Consider the following 14,663-nt stretch of genomic DNA (forward strand, 5'->3'; position numbering starts at 1 on the left):
TTTATGTCGATTAAATTGACATCTAATTTCCCGTCATCACCAATGCCTCAGCCAATCATGCGTTCAACCTCACAAGCTCACGCATGGTTGCCTTCGGCTTCATACTACACTTAGCCTCATCTCATGCATTAACACCAAACGCATGGTATCTTTTGACTTTACACTTAGCCAAATTTCACTAGTTAAGGCTTTATCTCAAAGCTACACAAGGAAAATCTACTCAAACACTTAGAAATTTCCTTCTCTCCAACATAGGATTTAACTTATACTTAGTTAATTCCCTTAATTACATGCTTAAGTAGGGAAAATGGAAATCCAGGTTTCACACTGGGCTACACAATGCGACCAACGATTGGTCGCGACCAATGATTGGTCTTCTTCTTCGAAGCGAACAACATCACCATGCATTTGAAGCTTCATCACGAACGACTCAAACAAAAAAAAAATAACTTGAATACAGACTCGATAGCAAGTTAATTATGCCTAAAAACTCAAGGACCCTTACAAATTAACTTAGTAAAAGTAAAAGAAAGCTTAAACAGAGGCAATTATTCCGAAATTATCCATCAACCACAATCCACAATCACACTTAACACTTAAATGCATTGCAGAATTCATAAAACCCACCAAGACTGTAAATGAAATTTAATACAACAATGGAATTTGGAATATTAGAAAAACCTGACTCTGATACCAATTGAAGGAACTCTAAAACTAGAGAACTAGTGAGTAGAAGCGGATCATTCCAAACTCCATTGTGAAAGAACATAAACATTTACAGTCTAACAGAAACGATTATGCATAAATATAAAATAAAACATGCTTCAAAGTAAAAACAAGGAATCGAGTAAATAATACCTTTGACGAACCCTTTCATCACATATCCTTCGATCGTTCAGTGACTCAGCAAATAAGCATGAACACAACGAGCCTTTGGAAAATCCTCAATCACAAACGAGTACAACTCGATCCTCGATCCTCGAACAGAACTTGACACCACCTTAAGGTTACCTTGGTATTCTCAGTGTGAGAATCTAGGAGTTGTGGGCTCTGTATGGATTTGGATAGAGGGAAGGAGGAAGTACACAATCGAGTATGCGACGACTTGATACTCGATCGTGTAGAAACGGGTTCTATCGTATAGAAAACTCGACGCGATAGTCTCTCTAAAGTAATCAGATTGCTTGATGTGTGAAGTGTGGAGAGTGTGGAATGAATAATAAGAAACTAATTTTCATCTTTATCCCTCAATTGCCATAAACTATCTAAAAACCACCCACTAAGTTAGTTATTGGAGAAAAAGAAAATTAATTATCTCATCATTAATAATTTATAAATAAATCCAATAACTAACTTATCATATTATATTTATAACATATAGTTTTAATATTGCATCATATGCAACATCTAAACCATGGTTCTTTTTCTCTTTTATGGCATTTAATATAAATCATATTTATATTAATTCCTCCAATCAAATAATGTGTCAAATATATCAAATCAATTATATCATATATAAATGAACTAATTTAATTATATGATATATAATCAAATTCTCTTTTGTTAATTAACCCAAAAACTGATTCTCAACATGAATCTATTGAGCTACCAAAGGGACCTTATGAACCTATAGCTTGAAGTTCTAACGGTACATGAATAACTGACTAAACTCTTTAATCACGATATCCACCATCCGTTAACTGCCAGGCACTCCACTAAAGACCGACAGCTGCACTCTTCGCACTACAGATATATTTCTGTGTCCATTGAATATAACCAATCAACAATACGATGACCCTTCATAAATCGCTCGTAAGTACAACTGAGCCAATTTACCGTTTTCCCCTGTAGTTATATCTAACTCCTTAAGTACCACCGAGTCCTCCAATGAACAATATATAATAGTCCCACTATGACTAAACCCTTATCAGCTGAGAAATGGTGTGGTGCCACATTGTTCAAGCCTTGGAATCAGCCATTGAGGGAGCAATTTATCTACTTACCCTTGCTTCGGGGTGAATTCTGTCTTGTGTAGTTGAGTTCCCAGCTCCTCAATCAGATGAATTCCCAAAGTGGTAGGTTTGAGTCAGCAATCTGGCCACGCTGACCTATGCAAATCAAAGGACCGCCCTCATAGGCAGAAGTTCATAACTCACTCAGGAGTAAGGTCATGCTACCTATGGACATCCTAGTGAAATGAAAGTCTCAATTATGAACTGCGTTATATAACGAGACTAAACATTTCGTGGTTTGGTCTTATACAAACTCCTTTGTATAGAGCATCCCTGCTTGCATGTCTAATATACGAATGATCAGGATCAGACCATTTGTAGCACTTTACAACATTTGTAACACCTACAAAGCAAGTCACACTCGTAGTGTCACCAGGATAAGGTATCCCTCCTTTATCCATATACTACAATCCATTTAGGTTATCACTTAAAACACGATCTACTTGTATGTCTCCACATACATGCTTAAGTTACAACGACAATTATGGATCTTAGTTTATTGGTTTGTGGTTAATGCAACTAAAATATCTCATATTTCATAGACTAAAGTGAATAAATATCTCATATTATAAATCACAAAGTGTTTAAATCACAAAGTGTTTGTTCATACATGTGTTTACAAACTACAGGACCCTATGAGATTTAAGACATCAACCCCAACAATCTCCCACTCGTCCTAAAGCTAGTGGGGTGTACAAGATATCCATATAAGTATGTTGTGACTAAATCCATAAGATACATATCCAGACTTTCATACACAGTTAGACTAATCAAATATCTTAGTATAATTGCATCCACCACCAGAGAATACATCTCCTCATAATCAATATCAGGTCTTTGTGAAAAAACTTGTGCAACTAGTTTTGCTTTATATCTTGTGACCTCATTATTTTCATTTCTTTTCCTCACAAATACTCATTTGTCTCCTATAGGTTTGACACCTTTTAATGTTCAAACTACTGGTCCAAAACCCAAACATTTCGAAAGTGAGTTTAATTATGCCTTGATTGCTTCTTTCCACTTAAGCCAATTTTTTTATGTCGATATTCTTCAACACATTTTGGTTCAGAATCCTCATTTCATATATAATATCAAGAGCAACATTATACACAAAAATGTTGTCAATAATTACATGACTTCGGCTCCATCTTTTTCCTGTCATGACATAGTTTATTGAAATTTCATTATTATCTTTATGTATTCTACCTTTCTCATTAGTCATGCCATGAATTTCTTCATGGGTATTTACATCTCCAACCAAGTCTTCTTGATTATTAATTTTTTTCTTTTTCAAGATTTTTATTTTTAGAACACACTAGTTTACCACGCTTCTAGCATGTACGATGGTCTACCATGCTTCTGGCGTGTTCCAGACTCATTAGTGACAACTTGCTGTGTTGAGATATCAATTTTTTATGGAACATTTATAGCTGGTATATGTGACTTAGTTACTTTCTTTGCATCTATAAATGCATCTGGTAATTGATTTGCTATATTTTGTAAATGAATTATCTTCTAAACTTCAAGTTCATATTGATCTATACGATGATCTAAATGAGACAATAACGATGCATTCCATGTAATTTCTTTTTCCAACTTCTTAATTCCTCCCCCTAATATTGGAAAATTCGTCTCATTAAAATGACAAACAACAAATCATGCAATAAATACATCATCCGTCAGGGGTTCAAGGTTTTTGATCATTGATGGAGAATCATATCCAATATATATTCTTAACCTCCTTTGAGGACCATCTTAGTACGTTGTGGTGGAATAATTGGAACATATACTACACATCCAAAAATTCTCAAATGGGAAATATTTGGCTCATGGCCATAAGCTAATTGTAATAGCGAGCACTTATGATAAAATACTGGTCTAATGCGTAAAAGTGACGCTACACGCAAAATAGCATGTCCCCATATAGATGTAGGAAGCGTAGCTTTCAAAAAAAATAGTCTAACAATTAACTATAAATGTTTTATGAATAATTCTGCTAAACTATTTTATGTATGAACATGAGCTACAGGATGTTCAACACTTATCCCAATTGACATACAATAATTATCAAAAGCTTAGGATGTAAATTTACCAGTATTATCAAGACAAATTGTATTAATTATATAATTAGGAAATTGTGCTCTTAACTTAATTATTTGAGCAAGTAATCTTGCAAATGCAAGATTTTGACTTGATAATAAGCACACGTATGATTATCTACTGGATGCGTCTATTAATATCATAAAATATGTACATGGTCCACTTGGTGGGTTAATAGGTCCGCATATATTACCATGAATTCGTTCTAAAAATGTAAGTGATTTGATCCCCATTTTGACTGGTGATAGTCTAATGATTAATTTTCATTGAGAGCAAGCATCACATGATAATTCATTAGATTGAAGAATCTTCTAGCTCCTCAATGGATGTCTATTTGAATTCTCAATAATTCTTCTCATCATTATAGACCTTGGATGACCTAATTTATCATGTCAAATTGTTAAATAAGTCTGGATCCATGAATTTTAGGTTCATTGTTGCATATGTTTCAATTACTCGTATATGAGTATAACATATTCTAGAAGATAAAGCAAGTAACTCTTCTAGTATACGTTTTTCATATGAGACAATAGATATGATATAAAGATACTTCATATTATTCTTTCTATCAATCTCAATATGATAACCATTGGAACATATTTCTTTAAAACTAAACAGATTTCTCTTTGATTGACTAGAGAATAATGCATTGTCAATTGTAAATTTGTTCCTCTAGGAAAAGTAATATTTGCTTTTCTAAACCCTTCAACTAGGTTTGCAGAACCTGATATTATATTGGCTTTTGCTTTCAGTATTGTCCGTTTAGAAAAATATTTTATACTTGTAAGTATTATATGTGTAGTTGCACTGTCTGCCAGACATAGATCTTCTTTGCTCGTATTTTAATCACTCAACATAGGAAAATGATCCAGGTTTCTTCATTAAAAGAAAATAATTACAATAAGAGAAACGACATTTGGAATATAAAAAGGTTAACATCTACTATGTGAAAGAAAACATGGAGATGAATAAAAAAATAATATTAAGTCTAGATATTTTTAAAGTTAAAGGAAACGCTTGATGTTCCATCAATTCTGCCAATTTTCTTTTCAGAAAATTCAAAGAAATCTGCCACATCCAAATTTGTCATATGAGATAGGTCAAATATGTCATTATCCTAGTATGCAAAAATTTGCTTCCATATTTTTCTCTTTTTCCTTCATGGATGCTTGATAGAGATCAACTAAGTATTCTGACATACGACAAGTATGTGACCGATGCCCAATCATTTCGCATCAGAAGCATTTATTTTCAATACTTTTTGAACTCTTATCTTGTGTACTTTTCCCTTTGTGATCATTATTTTGCGTGGTTCTTTTGAAATTTGAATGATTAAAATGACTACCACGAAAATATAATTATTTATTCCTCTACCACAGTCACAACCACGACCACGACCACGATTATTATTAAAATCCACAGCATTCACTTCAGGGAATGGTGTCATCTCGGTTGATCGAGATTCATGATTTTTCATTAATAACTAGTTATTTTGTTCGGCCACGAGAAGACATGAAATTAGTCAAGTTATTGTTGCTACGGGAGCATATTCGAGATATGAAGTGTAGAAAATGTCTTCTCTAACACATCAACATAAATTATTTTCTCTCGACATAACAAAAGTTTCGAACTGATTTTAAATAATGTGGAGTTGTAATCACTTACTGATTTGAAATCTTGTAACATCAAGTGCATCCACTCATAACGAGCTTTAGGAAGAATAACTGTTTTTTTTATGATCATATCTCTCTTTCAAAATTTTCCATGAGGATCTTTTATTGTAAGATACTCAATTTTCAATCCCTCGTGAAGATGATGACTAAAGAAAATCATAGCTTTTGCTTTATCCTGACTGGATGTCATATTTCTTTCTTTAAATGTCTCGTTTTTTGTTTTTGATCTTGTAACAAATTGTTTAAATTATTCTCACATCCAAATTATCTACTCTCTACCAATAGTTTAATAAAACGACGCCAAATTAGAAAACTAAAAAAATAGCTTTAAAATTTTTATTTTTATTTTTATTTTTTAAAAACTGACTAAAAATTCAATCATTATAATATAAATAGACAAGTTTTAAAAACCAAAAACAAAAAACCAATCGTTATGAAATGGGCCGAAATGATTTTCTAACCGAGGCTAAATTTTCAAACAATCGTTACGCGTAAGTGAATTTGTCAAAAGAAATGAATGCTGAATATATCAAGATTCATGAAGAGAAAGATTACTTGCAATTTTATAATCCAACAAAAATTGGTCCATCTTCTTCTTCTTCTCTTCTTCCTCGTCGATTCCTTTCTTATATAATCCTCATCGCCACAACTTCAACGATCGAATCCAAAAGTATTATGCGAAGAATTTGAAATGAGCAATCGGGGTGGACTCCTTCGAATTCGCCTGTTGCGAGGCCACAATCTCGCCATTCGCGATGCTCCAACTCGTAGCAGCGATCCCTACGTCGTCATCACCTGCGCTAACCAGGTTTCAACAATTCCTCTCTTTCTCGCTTCCGATTTACTGAGAAATTGTATGCGTTCATGTGTCAAACGGTTCGGATTTTGATTTGCGATCTTTTCTCTGAATTTCCTTCGAATTATTTTGTCGAACTTTTCCGATTTTAGGTTTTTCCGTTCGGATTTCATGATGAAACTCGTTCAAACTGTTGGAATAAGGATTGCGATCTTCCTCCTTCGAAGTATTTGTTGAATTTTCCCGTCCTCATGTTTCTCTGTTTGGACTTTGGATTGCAATTTCCTTTTTCAGAGCTTCGTTGGAAATTTTAGTCTAATTTCTTTGGCTTTAGGTTTTTCTGTTTGGATTTTCCGATTCATGTTTCTGTACAACTTCCTTGCAAATATCTTTTGAATTTTTCCCTTTTTACGTTCTCTAATTGGATTTTCCCTCTCGTAATTTTATCAAACGTCTCGAATTCCAACTACGATATTTCTTGGAATTTCCTGAAAATAATAGTTGAATTTTCCCGTTCTTAAGTTTCTCTGTTTGGATTTTGGATTGTCTCAGAGCTTCATTGCAATATTAGTGTAATTTCTTCGTTTTTAGGTATTTCTGTTTGGATTTCTCATTCAAGTTACCTACAACTCCCTTCCAAATATTTGTTGAATTTTTCCGTTTTTAGTTTCTCTATTCGGATCTCCCCTCTCGAAACATTATGCAAACGGCTCGAATTCCAACTGCGATATCTCTTATAACTTCTAGCAAATATTGGTCAAACTCTTCCGTTTTTAGGTTTTCTCCGTTCTGAATTTTCCTTACGAAACTATGCAAATGGAAACTATTCAAATTCTGACTGCAATTTCTCAATTAGAAGATCTCGGATTTATTGATCTCATGGTTTGACTCTTCTCGGATGCAAAATTTTTATGCAGAAATTCAAATCTCGCGTGGTGAAAAAGAACTGCAATCCAGAATGGAACGAGGAATTCACACTTTCGATTGCAGATATCAACACACCAATCAAATTAGTAAGTAAAAAATCAACAGCAAACTTTCAACTTGAGATGAAACATCGTTGATCATCCAATAACAATCATTCTATGAACTGTATTTCTCAGGCGGTGTTCGACAAAGATAGATTCACAAAGGACGATGGAATGGGCGATGCCGAGATCGACATAAAACCATACATAGAATGTATGAATATGGGATTAGAGAATCTCCCAAATGGTTGTGTAGTGAAAAGAGTTCAACCAAGCAGATCAAACAGCCTTGCAGATGAGAGCCCTTGTGTTTGGAATGATGGTAAGATCATCCAAGACATGACTCTTAGATTGCAGAATGTTGAATGTGGTGAGATCATGATCCAGATTCAGTTGTTCAATGTTTCTATTTTCAAAGGCCGACGAACCTACTCTTTAGCCTGAACAAACTCTGCCTCTGCCTTTGCTTTTATGATTCGTTCTTCGTTGTCGTCTTCTGCTTCTTCTTCTCTGTTTCCTCATCAACATCAAGTTCAGATTTTTTAACCATTTAATTTGCTTGTAAATGTAGATTGTCATTTTGTTGGTATAATTGTGAAATGGTATTATACTATTGTTTGAGTTTGAGTGTGTACTTGGAACAATTCTTGTTTTTGACCCTCGAGAATTCTTGGTTTACTTGAATGCCTTTGTTGTGGTGGTTATTCATTTTTCTTCCCATTCTTTGTTATATCTTTGCACTAATTTTTTGCTAAATTGCAAAAATTACCCCTAAAGTATGCTGGTAGTTGCACCTATACCCTTAAATTTTTAATTGTAGCCCTCAAACTTGTAAAAGTGTTAAATTTGACCCGCAAACTTGCATAAATGAAGAAATTGTAACCATTGTATAAATTTGAGGATTCCATTTTTATCATTTGGATGTTCAATTTCTACAACTATTGTACGATTGAGGATCCAATTTGAACATTTTTATAAGTTTGAGGACTCAATTTTTATCATTGCAAGTTTGAGGGTGTAATTGCAACTAGTATAATACTTAATTTGCCTTTTTTTTTTTTTATTTCAGAAATGACAATATTATATAGTTCAATAGGACAATTTTGAGTTGTTTGAAGCTATATAGTATAATGAGTCCATCTTAACATAGATTAAATAAAGTTTAAGCATGTAATTACTACCTAAAGATCTGAGTAATTGTTGAACTAAAACATCGAATATAATCCAAATAAAAGAAATATCAGTAATCTCCTAGATTAGAGGATGGAATCCTAATTCCTTTTGTGTGAATATTACGATTTATATATATATATATAGAGTGAGAGAAAACAAAAAGAAGCATAGATCATATACTACGAGTTGACTTCAAGGTTTAAAATGTCGGTATCGATAGAAATATCGAGGTCTTAGTTTTACGAAAATTTTGATGGAAATATCAATAAAATGTCGATTCTGAAAGATATTTCTGGAAAGCTTACAAAAACAAAAACTCCAAAAAATAATTTGACTCAAATAAGTTAACATGTTTATTATTTATATTATACTTATATTAGAGTCATTTGGGTGCTTATTTTTTGTGTTTCATGAATTTTTTATACGATAAATGAAATATCAATTTACCCATCATCTCTGATGTCGAATCCATGCAAAATCTAGAAATATCAATGGAAATATCGACATGCCGATGAAAATTTAATATAGTGGTTGACTTCATATAGTTATAATTACAACAAATTAATATTTAATTCAACTATTGTGGGCATGTAAATTGATAATTATTGAATATTTTTCTCAAAACAAATTCGTTTTTACCCTCAATTTTGATTGGTGTATTCGTTTTTATGGAACTTTTAATTTCATCAAATTGTACATTAAATGGATGATGTTGAATGATGAACCTATGGTTTTGATGTAAAACACTTTAAATGTGGATTGCCATTTTTTTTGGTATATTGTGAAATAGTATTGTTTGAGGACTTGGAATAATTCTTGTTTTTGCCCTCATAATTTTTGGTTTATTTGAATGCTTTTGTTGAGGTGGTTATTTATCTTTTTTTTTTTTCTTTCTTTATTATATTTTTGCACTAATTTTTGAGCTTTGGACAAGATTGGTTCTCTGAAAAAATTAGTAATTTGTGAGTTTCATTGTCATGGCAAAAATGTGATGGAAAGTAGAGGTGACACTAATTGTATTTTTTATTTGACATATTTCAATAATATAGTTCAATAGGACAATTTGGAGTTGTTTAAAAGATATATATCAAGTATAATGAGTCAACCCGAGCATAGTTAATTAAATAAAATTTGTTGATATTACTATCTAAATCCTTAGAAAAAAAAAGAAAAAAAAAAGCATATTACTCTCTAAGAGTTTGAGTAATTATTGAACTAAATATTGACTATAATTGAAAAAAAAAAAAAAAAGATTTAATCTCCTAGATTAGAGGATGGAATCCTAATCCCTTTCTTCCTTTGTGTGAATATTATATATATATTTATAAAAATAGAAATTGTAGATTCAGAAAAAGGAAGTACAACTCACATTAAATTGTCATAATCAATCGATGTCTACGTTGACTTCATGTAATTATGATTATTTATAACAAATTAATATTTAGGAAATTATTGTGATCATGTAAATCAATAATATAGCAATATATAAGATAATTGCAAGAATAGCAAAAAAAAAAAAAAACCTGAAAAGTTGTATATGTAATAATAGTTTTTTGAAATTAAAGAATATAGCAACAAAATATTAAATATGATGGTTTCTGTTTTTATAATTTCAATTTCCCTTCTTCCACGTATCAATATGTATATTAATAGTATATTTAAAATACTTTACTTTTGATGTATTAGTTAATTGATTTTTTTATATATATTCAATATATCAATCAATTGATATATTTTATATTTGGTAAATCGGCATGTTATACAATTGATACACCGAAGTTATGAGTCAACAAGTTTTCATACATTTATCATATTATTCATGAAATTAATTTGAATTCTTATTAATTTGTTTCAAAATATCTATTTTTCCTAGTAAATTATCGTAACCATTCCTAGTGTATGTTGATAACTATTAATACACCAACATCGCACTTGACATTGAATTTTGAACATGTGTTTATCTACAATTGATATATCTTGAAAAAAATGTACTGTTATGAAATATTTATATACTAAAAAGTATGGACACAGATACAGATATATGATACGGATACGATACGATACGACGATACGTTGATTTCTAAAAAATTAAAATATAGATACGTTGAAGATACGATGTCTAATTAATTGCTATATTACTTATTTTAAGTTAGATAAAAATAGATTCAAGAAAAGAGTGAAAACTTGAAAAGAAATCCAGTAATGTCGAGTCATTGTTGAGCGACTAGAGTAGACTGTAGGAAAGAAGTAGAAAATGAAGTTGAAGATGAAGGGGGTGCGAATTATGATTTAAATGTGAGAGAAAAGGGAAGAATGAAGATTTAATTACGTTTCGGATTTTTTTCTTTTAATGTTTTTATCATTTTTAATTTATTTTGTTTTGAATTGTTCAATTTAAGTGGACTTTTATGTTTGAAAGTGATTTTAAGATGGTTGAAATCATTTTTGTCGTTTTCAAAATCACTGTGGAACATACTTAATCCTTCAAAACTAATTTTGATGATATGAAAATTGCATTTAAAAGTGTAAATTTGAAAACTACATTAATTTTGAGTAATTAAAAGTATATTTTCTAGTGATTTTAAAAAATGAAAAAAAAAAAGGTGATTTTTGATGATTTTAACATCACTTCTAAACATGTACTAAATAAAATGGGTTGTGGATTGGGCTTTTTATGTGGTTAGGCTTAAATTTGAAAAAACAATTGACCAACGTATCACCTTCACGTATTGATAACGGGTAGAAATGCACGTTATCATTTTTGTATTTTTTGTGCAAAATATGCATTAACACATTACAGAGATTGCGATAATAGGAATTCGTCGGTCGAGCGAAACTTCACCGCAAGACTTTGCGTTGATCGCGCTCGTAAATACTCACCCAAGATGAATCATCGCAACATGGTGGACGCATCCGGATGAAAAGACAGTTAAGATCGATGGGATAGAAAGCTGATAGCAGTCGAATCCAAATTAAGTTGACAGCCGATAACGGTCACAAAGTACATCTTGCTTTATCGGTGACAATTATCCGATGCATCATTCAGGAATTAAAGCTGTCCCATCTGTACAACCAGGAAAGAGAAGGCGCCTTTCACCTTTTTGATGCCCTATAAATACCAAGTGCATTCTTCAGAGAAGGGGTTAAGTAGTCGATTAATTCACCACTTTACAAGTTCACACCTCTGTTCATAGTTTTCTTTTCCATTTTTCGGCGGAGCTAGAGAAGAGTGGTGACGCTGGAGATCATCCAAGGTAGCTCGAGAGAGAACCTTAGGGCGTAAGAGCAAAGAGTGGGTTGACTCTCGCGAAAGTGAGAATATATTTAGAGCACGAGTAGAACAGTGTAACACCTGGTGGCAAGAAATTGCCTCAGGCTCTTTACTATACTTGCATTGTTATTCTGTACTTCATCTTTTATCTATTCAATGGAAGTTATAATTCTACATCTGCTCCCTCTCTTAATACGCATGAGTAGCTAAACTAATTGAATGGGTTGAGAGGAACTAAGCTAACATGATCTAGGAAGTTCATTGCTTGCGATTGTCTTGTTTTATGCTGTGCGAAACATCCCTTTAGAGTTGCTCGAGAGAGAATCTAAAGAAAGAACCGAATGTCTCGAGAGAGCTAGGTTAGATTCTGACTTGAAAAAGTAAGATTAGGCCTGCATAAACAAGAAATAGGGACTTAGAGATAAGCTCTATTTGTCAACTTGCATCGCATGCATCCTAGGAATAGGAATGATATTATGCGGTCGCATGTTTGTGTATGTCATGTTGTCATCGTATAAATAGAAATAGAGGTTTACATGTAAACCCTGTAGACTTATCGCATATTTGTCGCATGCGTTCTAGCCTTAGAAGCCGTGGCATTCGTGCCGAGAGGTGGTTTACTATTGTTTGCATGTTGCATGATCGTAAGGCATGAACGCAACCTAGGGAGTGTTAGTCGAAACCCTTCTCAACCCGTTCACCGCATTTTCATCGTATTTCCCGTTGCCAACTTTTTTGGAACTCTGCCGCATTTATTATTATTTTCATTAACGCAACAACAAATCACCACCTTATTTATTTTACCAGTTACCGCAAAGTTTTCATAAGAAAATTATCAACGCAACTATTTCACAAGTCCCTGTGATCGACCCTAGATTTACCAGGAAGCTCATAGGAATTTACACTTGGATTCTGCTGGGGCAACTTGAGTGCACAACGTAATTCCACCAAAGCATTTCATCCATATTTTCACTCAATAAAATAACACCAGATACGTGTATCTGAATATTAAAAATAAAAATTAAAAAAATCAGATACTTAAAATCATATATCAGACACGTATCTACCACGTATCTGGACGTATCCATATCTGATACTGATTCTCTGCACAAATAGAAGTATCTGTGCTTCCTTGTTTATATACTAAGAATACACTAGTGTTATACTTGAAATTTAATTTAGAATGAATCTTGATATACTATTGATACACTAATGGTATACTTAAAATGAATTCAGAATGAGGGTTAATATACTATTGACATAACAATAATATACTTGGATTATTCTTTAATACCGACTTATGTGTTATTGATGCACTAAAATGAAATTTTAAATAAACTATGATTGAATTCTGATAAAATATTTGATACACCAATGTAATACTTAGTTTTCTTCATTTGGAACACATGATGATTTACTATTGATATACTAACGATATACTTGAAATGCATTTTAAAATTTTATTGATAAAGAACTTAAAGATCAATCTCATACTGTAAGTATATTATTTTGAATGATATAATTCATATTTGGTAAATCATCAATATGTTGGGTTTTTGCAAAATATTAGAAATGCAGTTGTTCCACATCGAAAAAGTTCAAGGAAGTCACGAGTTTCAAGCACTATAAAAATAGCTTATGCCTTTGGTTTCAAGTTGTCCAAGTTGTTAGGTATTAGATAGCAATGTTCTAGCATTTAGTATTTAATATTAATGTTACATCATTTTGTATTATGTTAATTAGTTGTAGGTAAAAGCCTATTAGGCCCATTTAATTCTTGTATTTAATAAGTTTCCTTATCTCATCGTTATTGTCGAAAAACCCTAATGATATTTCTCCAACATGTCTGCATCTCTCTCTAGAATTATTCATGATATCAGAGCCCAAGCTGCGCATTTTTCATCACCAACATCACTGATGGTCGTCGTTGTTATGCTTCCGCCGACTCTTACTCATCGTCGGTAAACTCCGGTCAGATCTAGCAAGGAGTTCCACACATGATGGTGGAAACTTATGAATCTTCTCTCTAAGTAATCTTCTTCAACCTATGTGATGATGTCTTCTGCTATGCCACCATCGTCCACCCAATGTCAACTAACAGATTTGGTGAGGAGTCTCTTCTTCCTTCTTCATTTTCTATAACAAATCCGGCCAATATCCAGTAAGGAGTTCCATACATGAGGCAAAAGTGGAAACTCATCTCTTAATCTTCTCTCTATGGTATCCTTCAAATCTCTTATTTCATTCTTCAATGTTTATTTTCTCTTCTTCTTTCAAAATCTCAAAATATATTCCTCAATACCGGCCTATTTTGCTTCTTATCTCCTATCTCTCAAACCCTGCGACATTGGGTTTCTTCTTCCTCCCCCTTCAATATATACATAAAAAAAAAAAAAAAATCTATACTTAAACATGGAGAAAATCTCCCAAATCTTCTCTCAATGCTTCCTTCTTTTTGGCTTCCCCATTAAATAGTTTCTTCATCATCTTCTTATCTTTCAAAAATCTTAAAACCTATCTTCTTCCTCCCTTTCATAAAATATCTCCCAACCCAACTTCAAATATTATTGTTCTTCTTTCTCAGTATTTGCCTTTGTTGGAAATGGCAGGGCCCTCAGAACGACAAACTGTAAACCATTAAGGCACGACGGTCATACGAAGAGCAAAACC

The 14,663-nt window shown here is 32.5% G+C and overlaps 1 protein-coding gene across 1 annotated transcript; it reads left to right on the plus strand.

Moving 5' to 3' along the window:
• Positions 1-6,263: 6,263 nt before the first annotated feature.
• On the plus strand, positions 6,264-8,263 carry LOC120081178 (protein C2-DOMAIN ABA-RELATED 10-like). Its single transcript, XM_039035868.1, has 3 exons — positions 6,264-6,593; positions 7,499-7,594; positions 7,685-8,263. The coding sequence occupies exons 1-3, from the start codon at positions 6,477-6,479 to the stop codon at positions 7,991-7,993; spliced, it is 522 nt and encodes a 173-aa protein (XP_038891796.1). The 5' UTR covers positions 6,264-6,476; the 3' UTR covers positions 7,994-8,263.
• The last annotated feature ends 6,400 nt before the right edge of the window (positions 8,264-14,663 follow it).

The sequence above is a fragment of the Benincasa hispida genome, chromosome 7 (assembly GCF_009727055.1).
Source record: "Benincasa hispida cultivar B227 chromosome 7, ASM972705v1, whole genome shotgun sequence".
Taxonomy (NCBI): domain Eukaryota; kingdom Viridiplantae; phylum Streptophyta; class Magnoliopsida; order Cucurbitales; family Cucurbitaceae; genus Benincasa; species Benincasa hispida.

Bases quoted from the DNA above. Each gene is read 5' to 3' on its own strand.
- LOC120081178 (XM_039035868.1), top strand. From the start codon at position 6,477: ATGAGCAATCGGGGTGGACTCCTTCGAATTCGCCTGTTGCGAGGCCAC. The intron at 6,594-7,498 runs GTTTCAACAATT...ATTTTTATGCAG, and splicing joins TCATCACCTGCGCTAACCAG to AAATTCAAATCTCGCGTGGT. The intron at 7,595-7,684 runs GTAAGTAAAAAA...TGTATTTCTCAG, and splicing joins TCAACACACCAATCAAATTA to GCGGTGTTCGACAAAGATAG.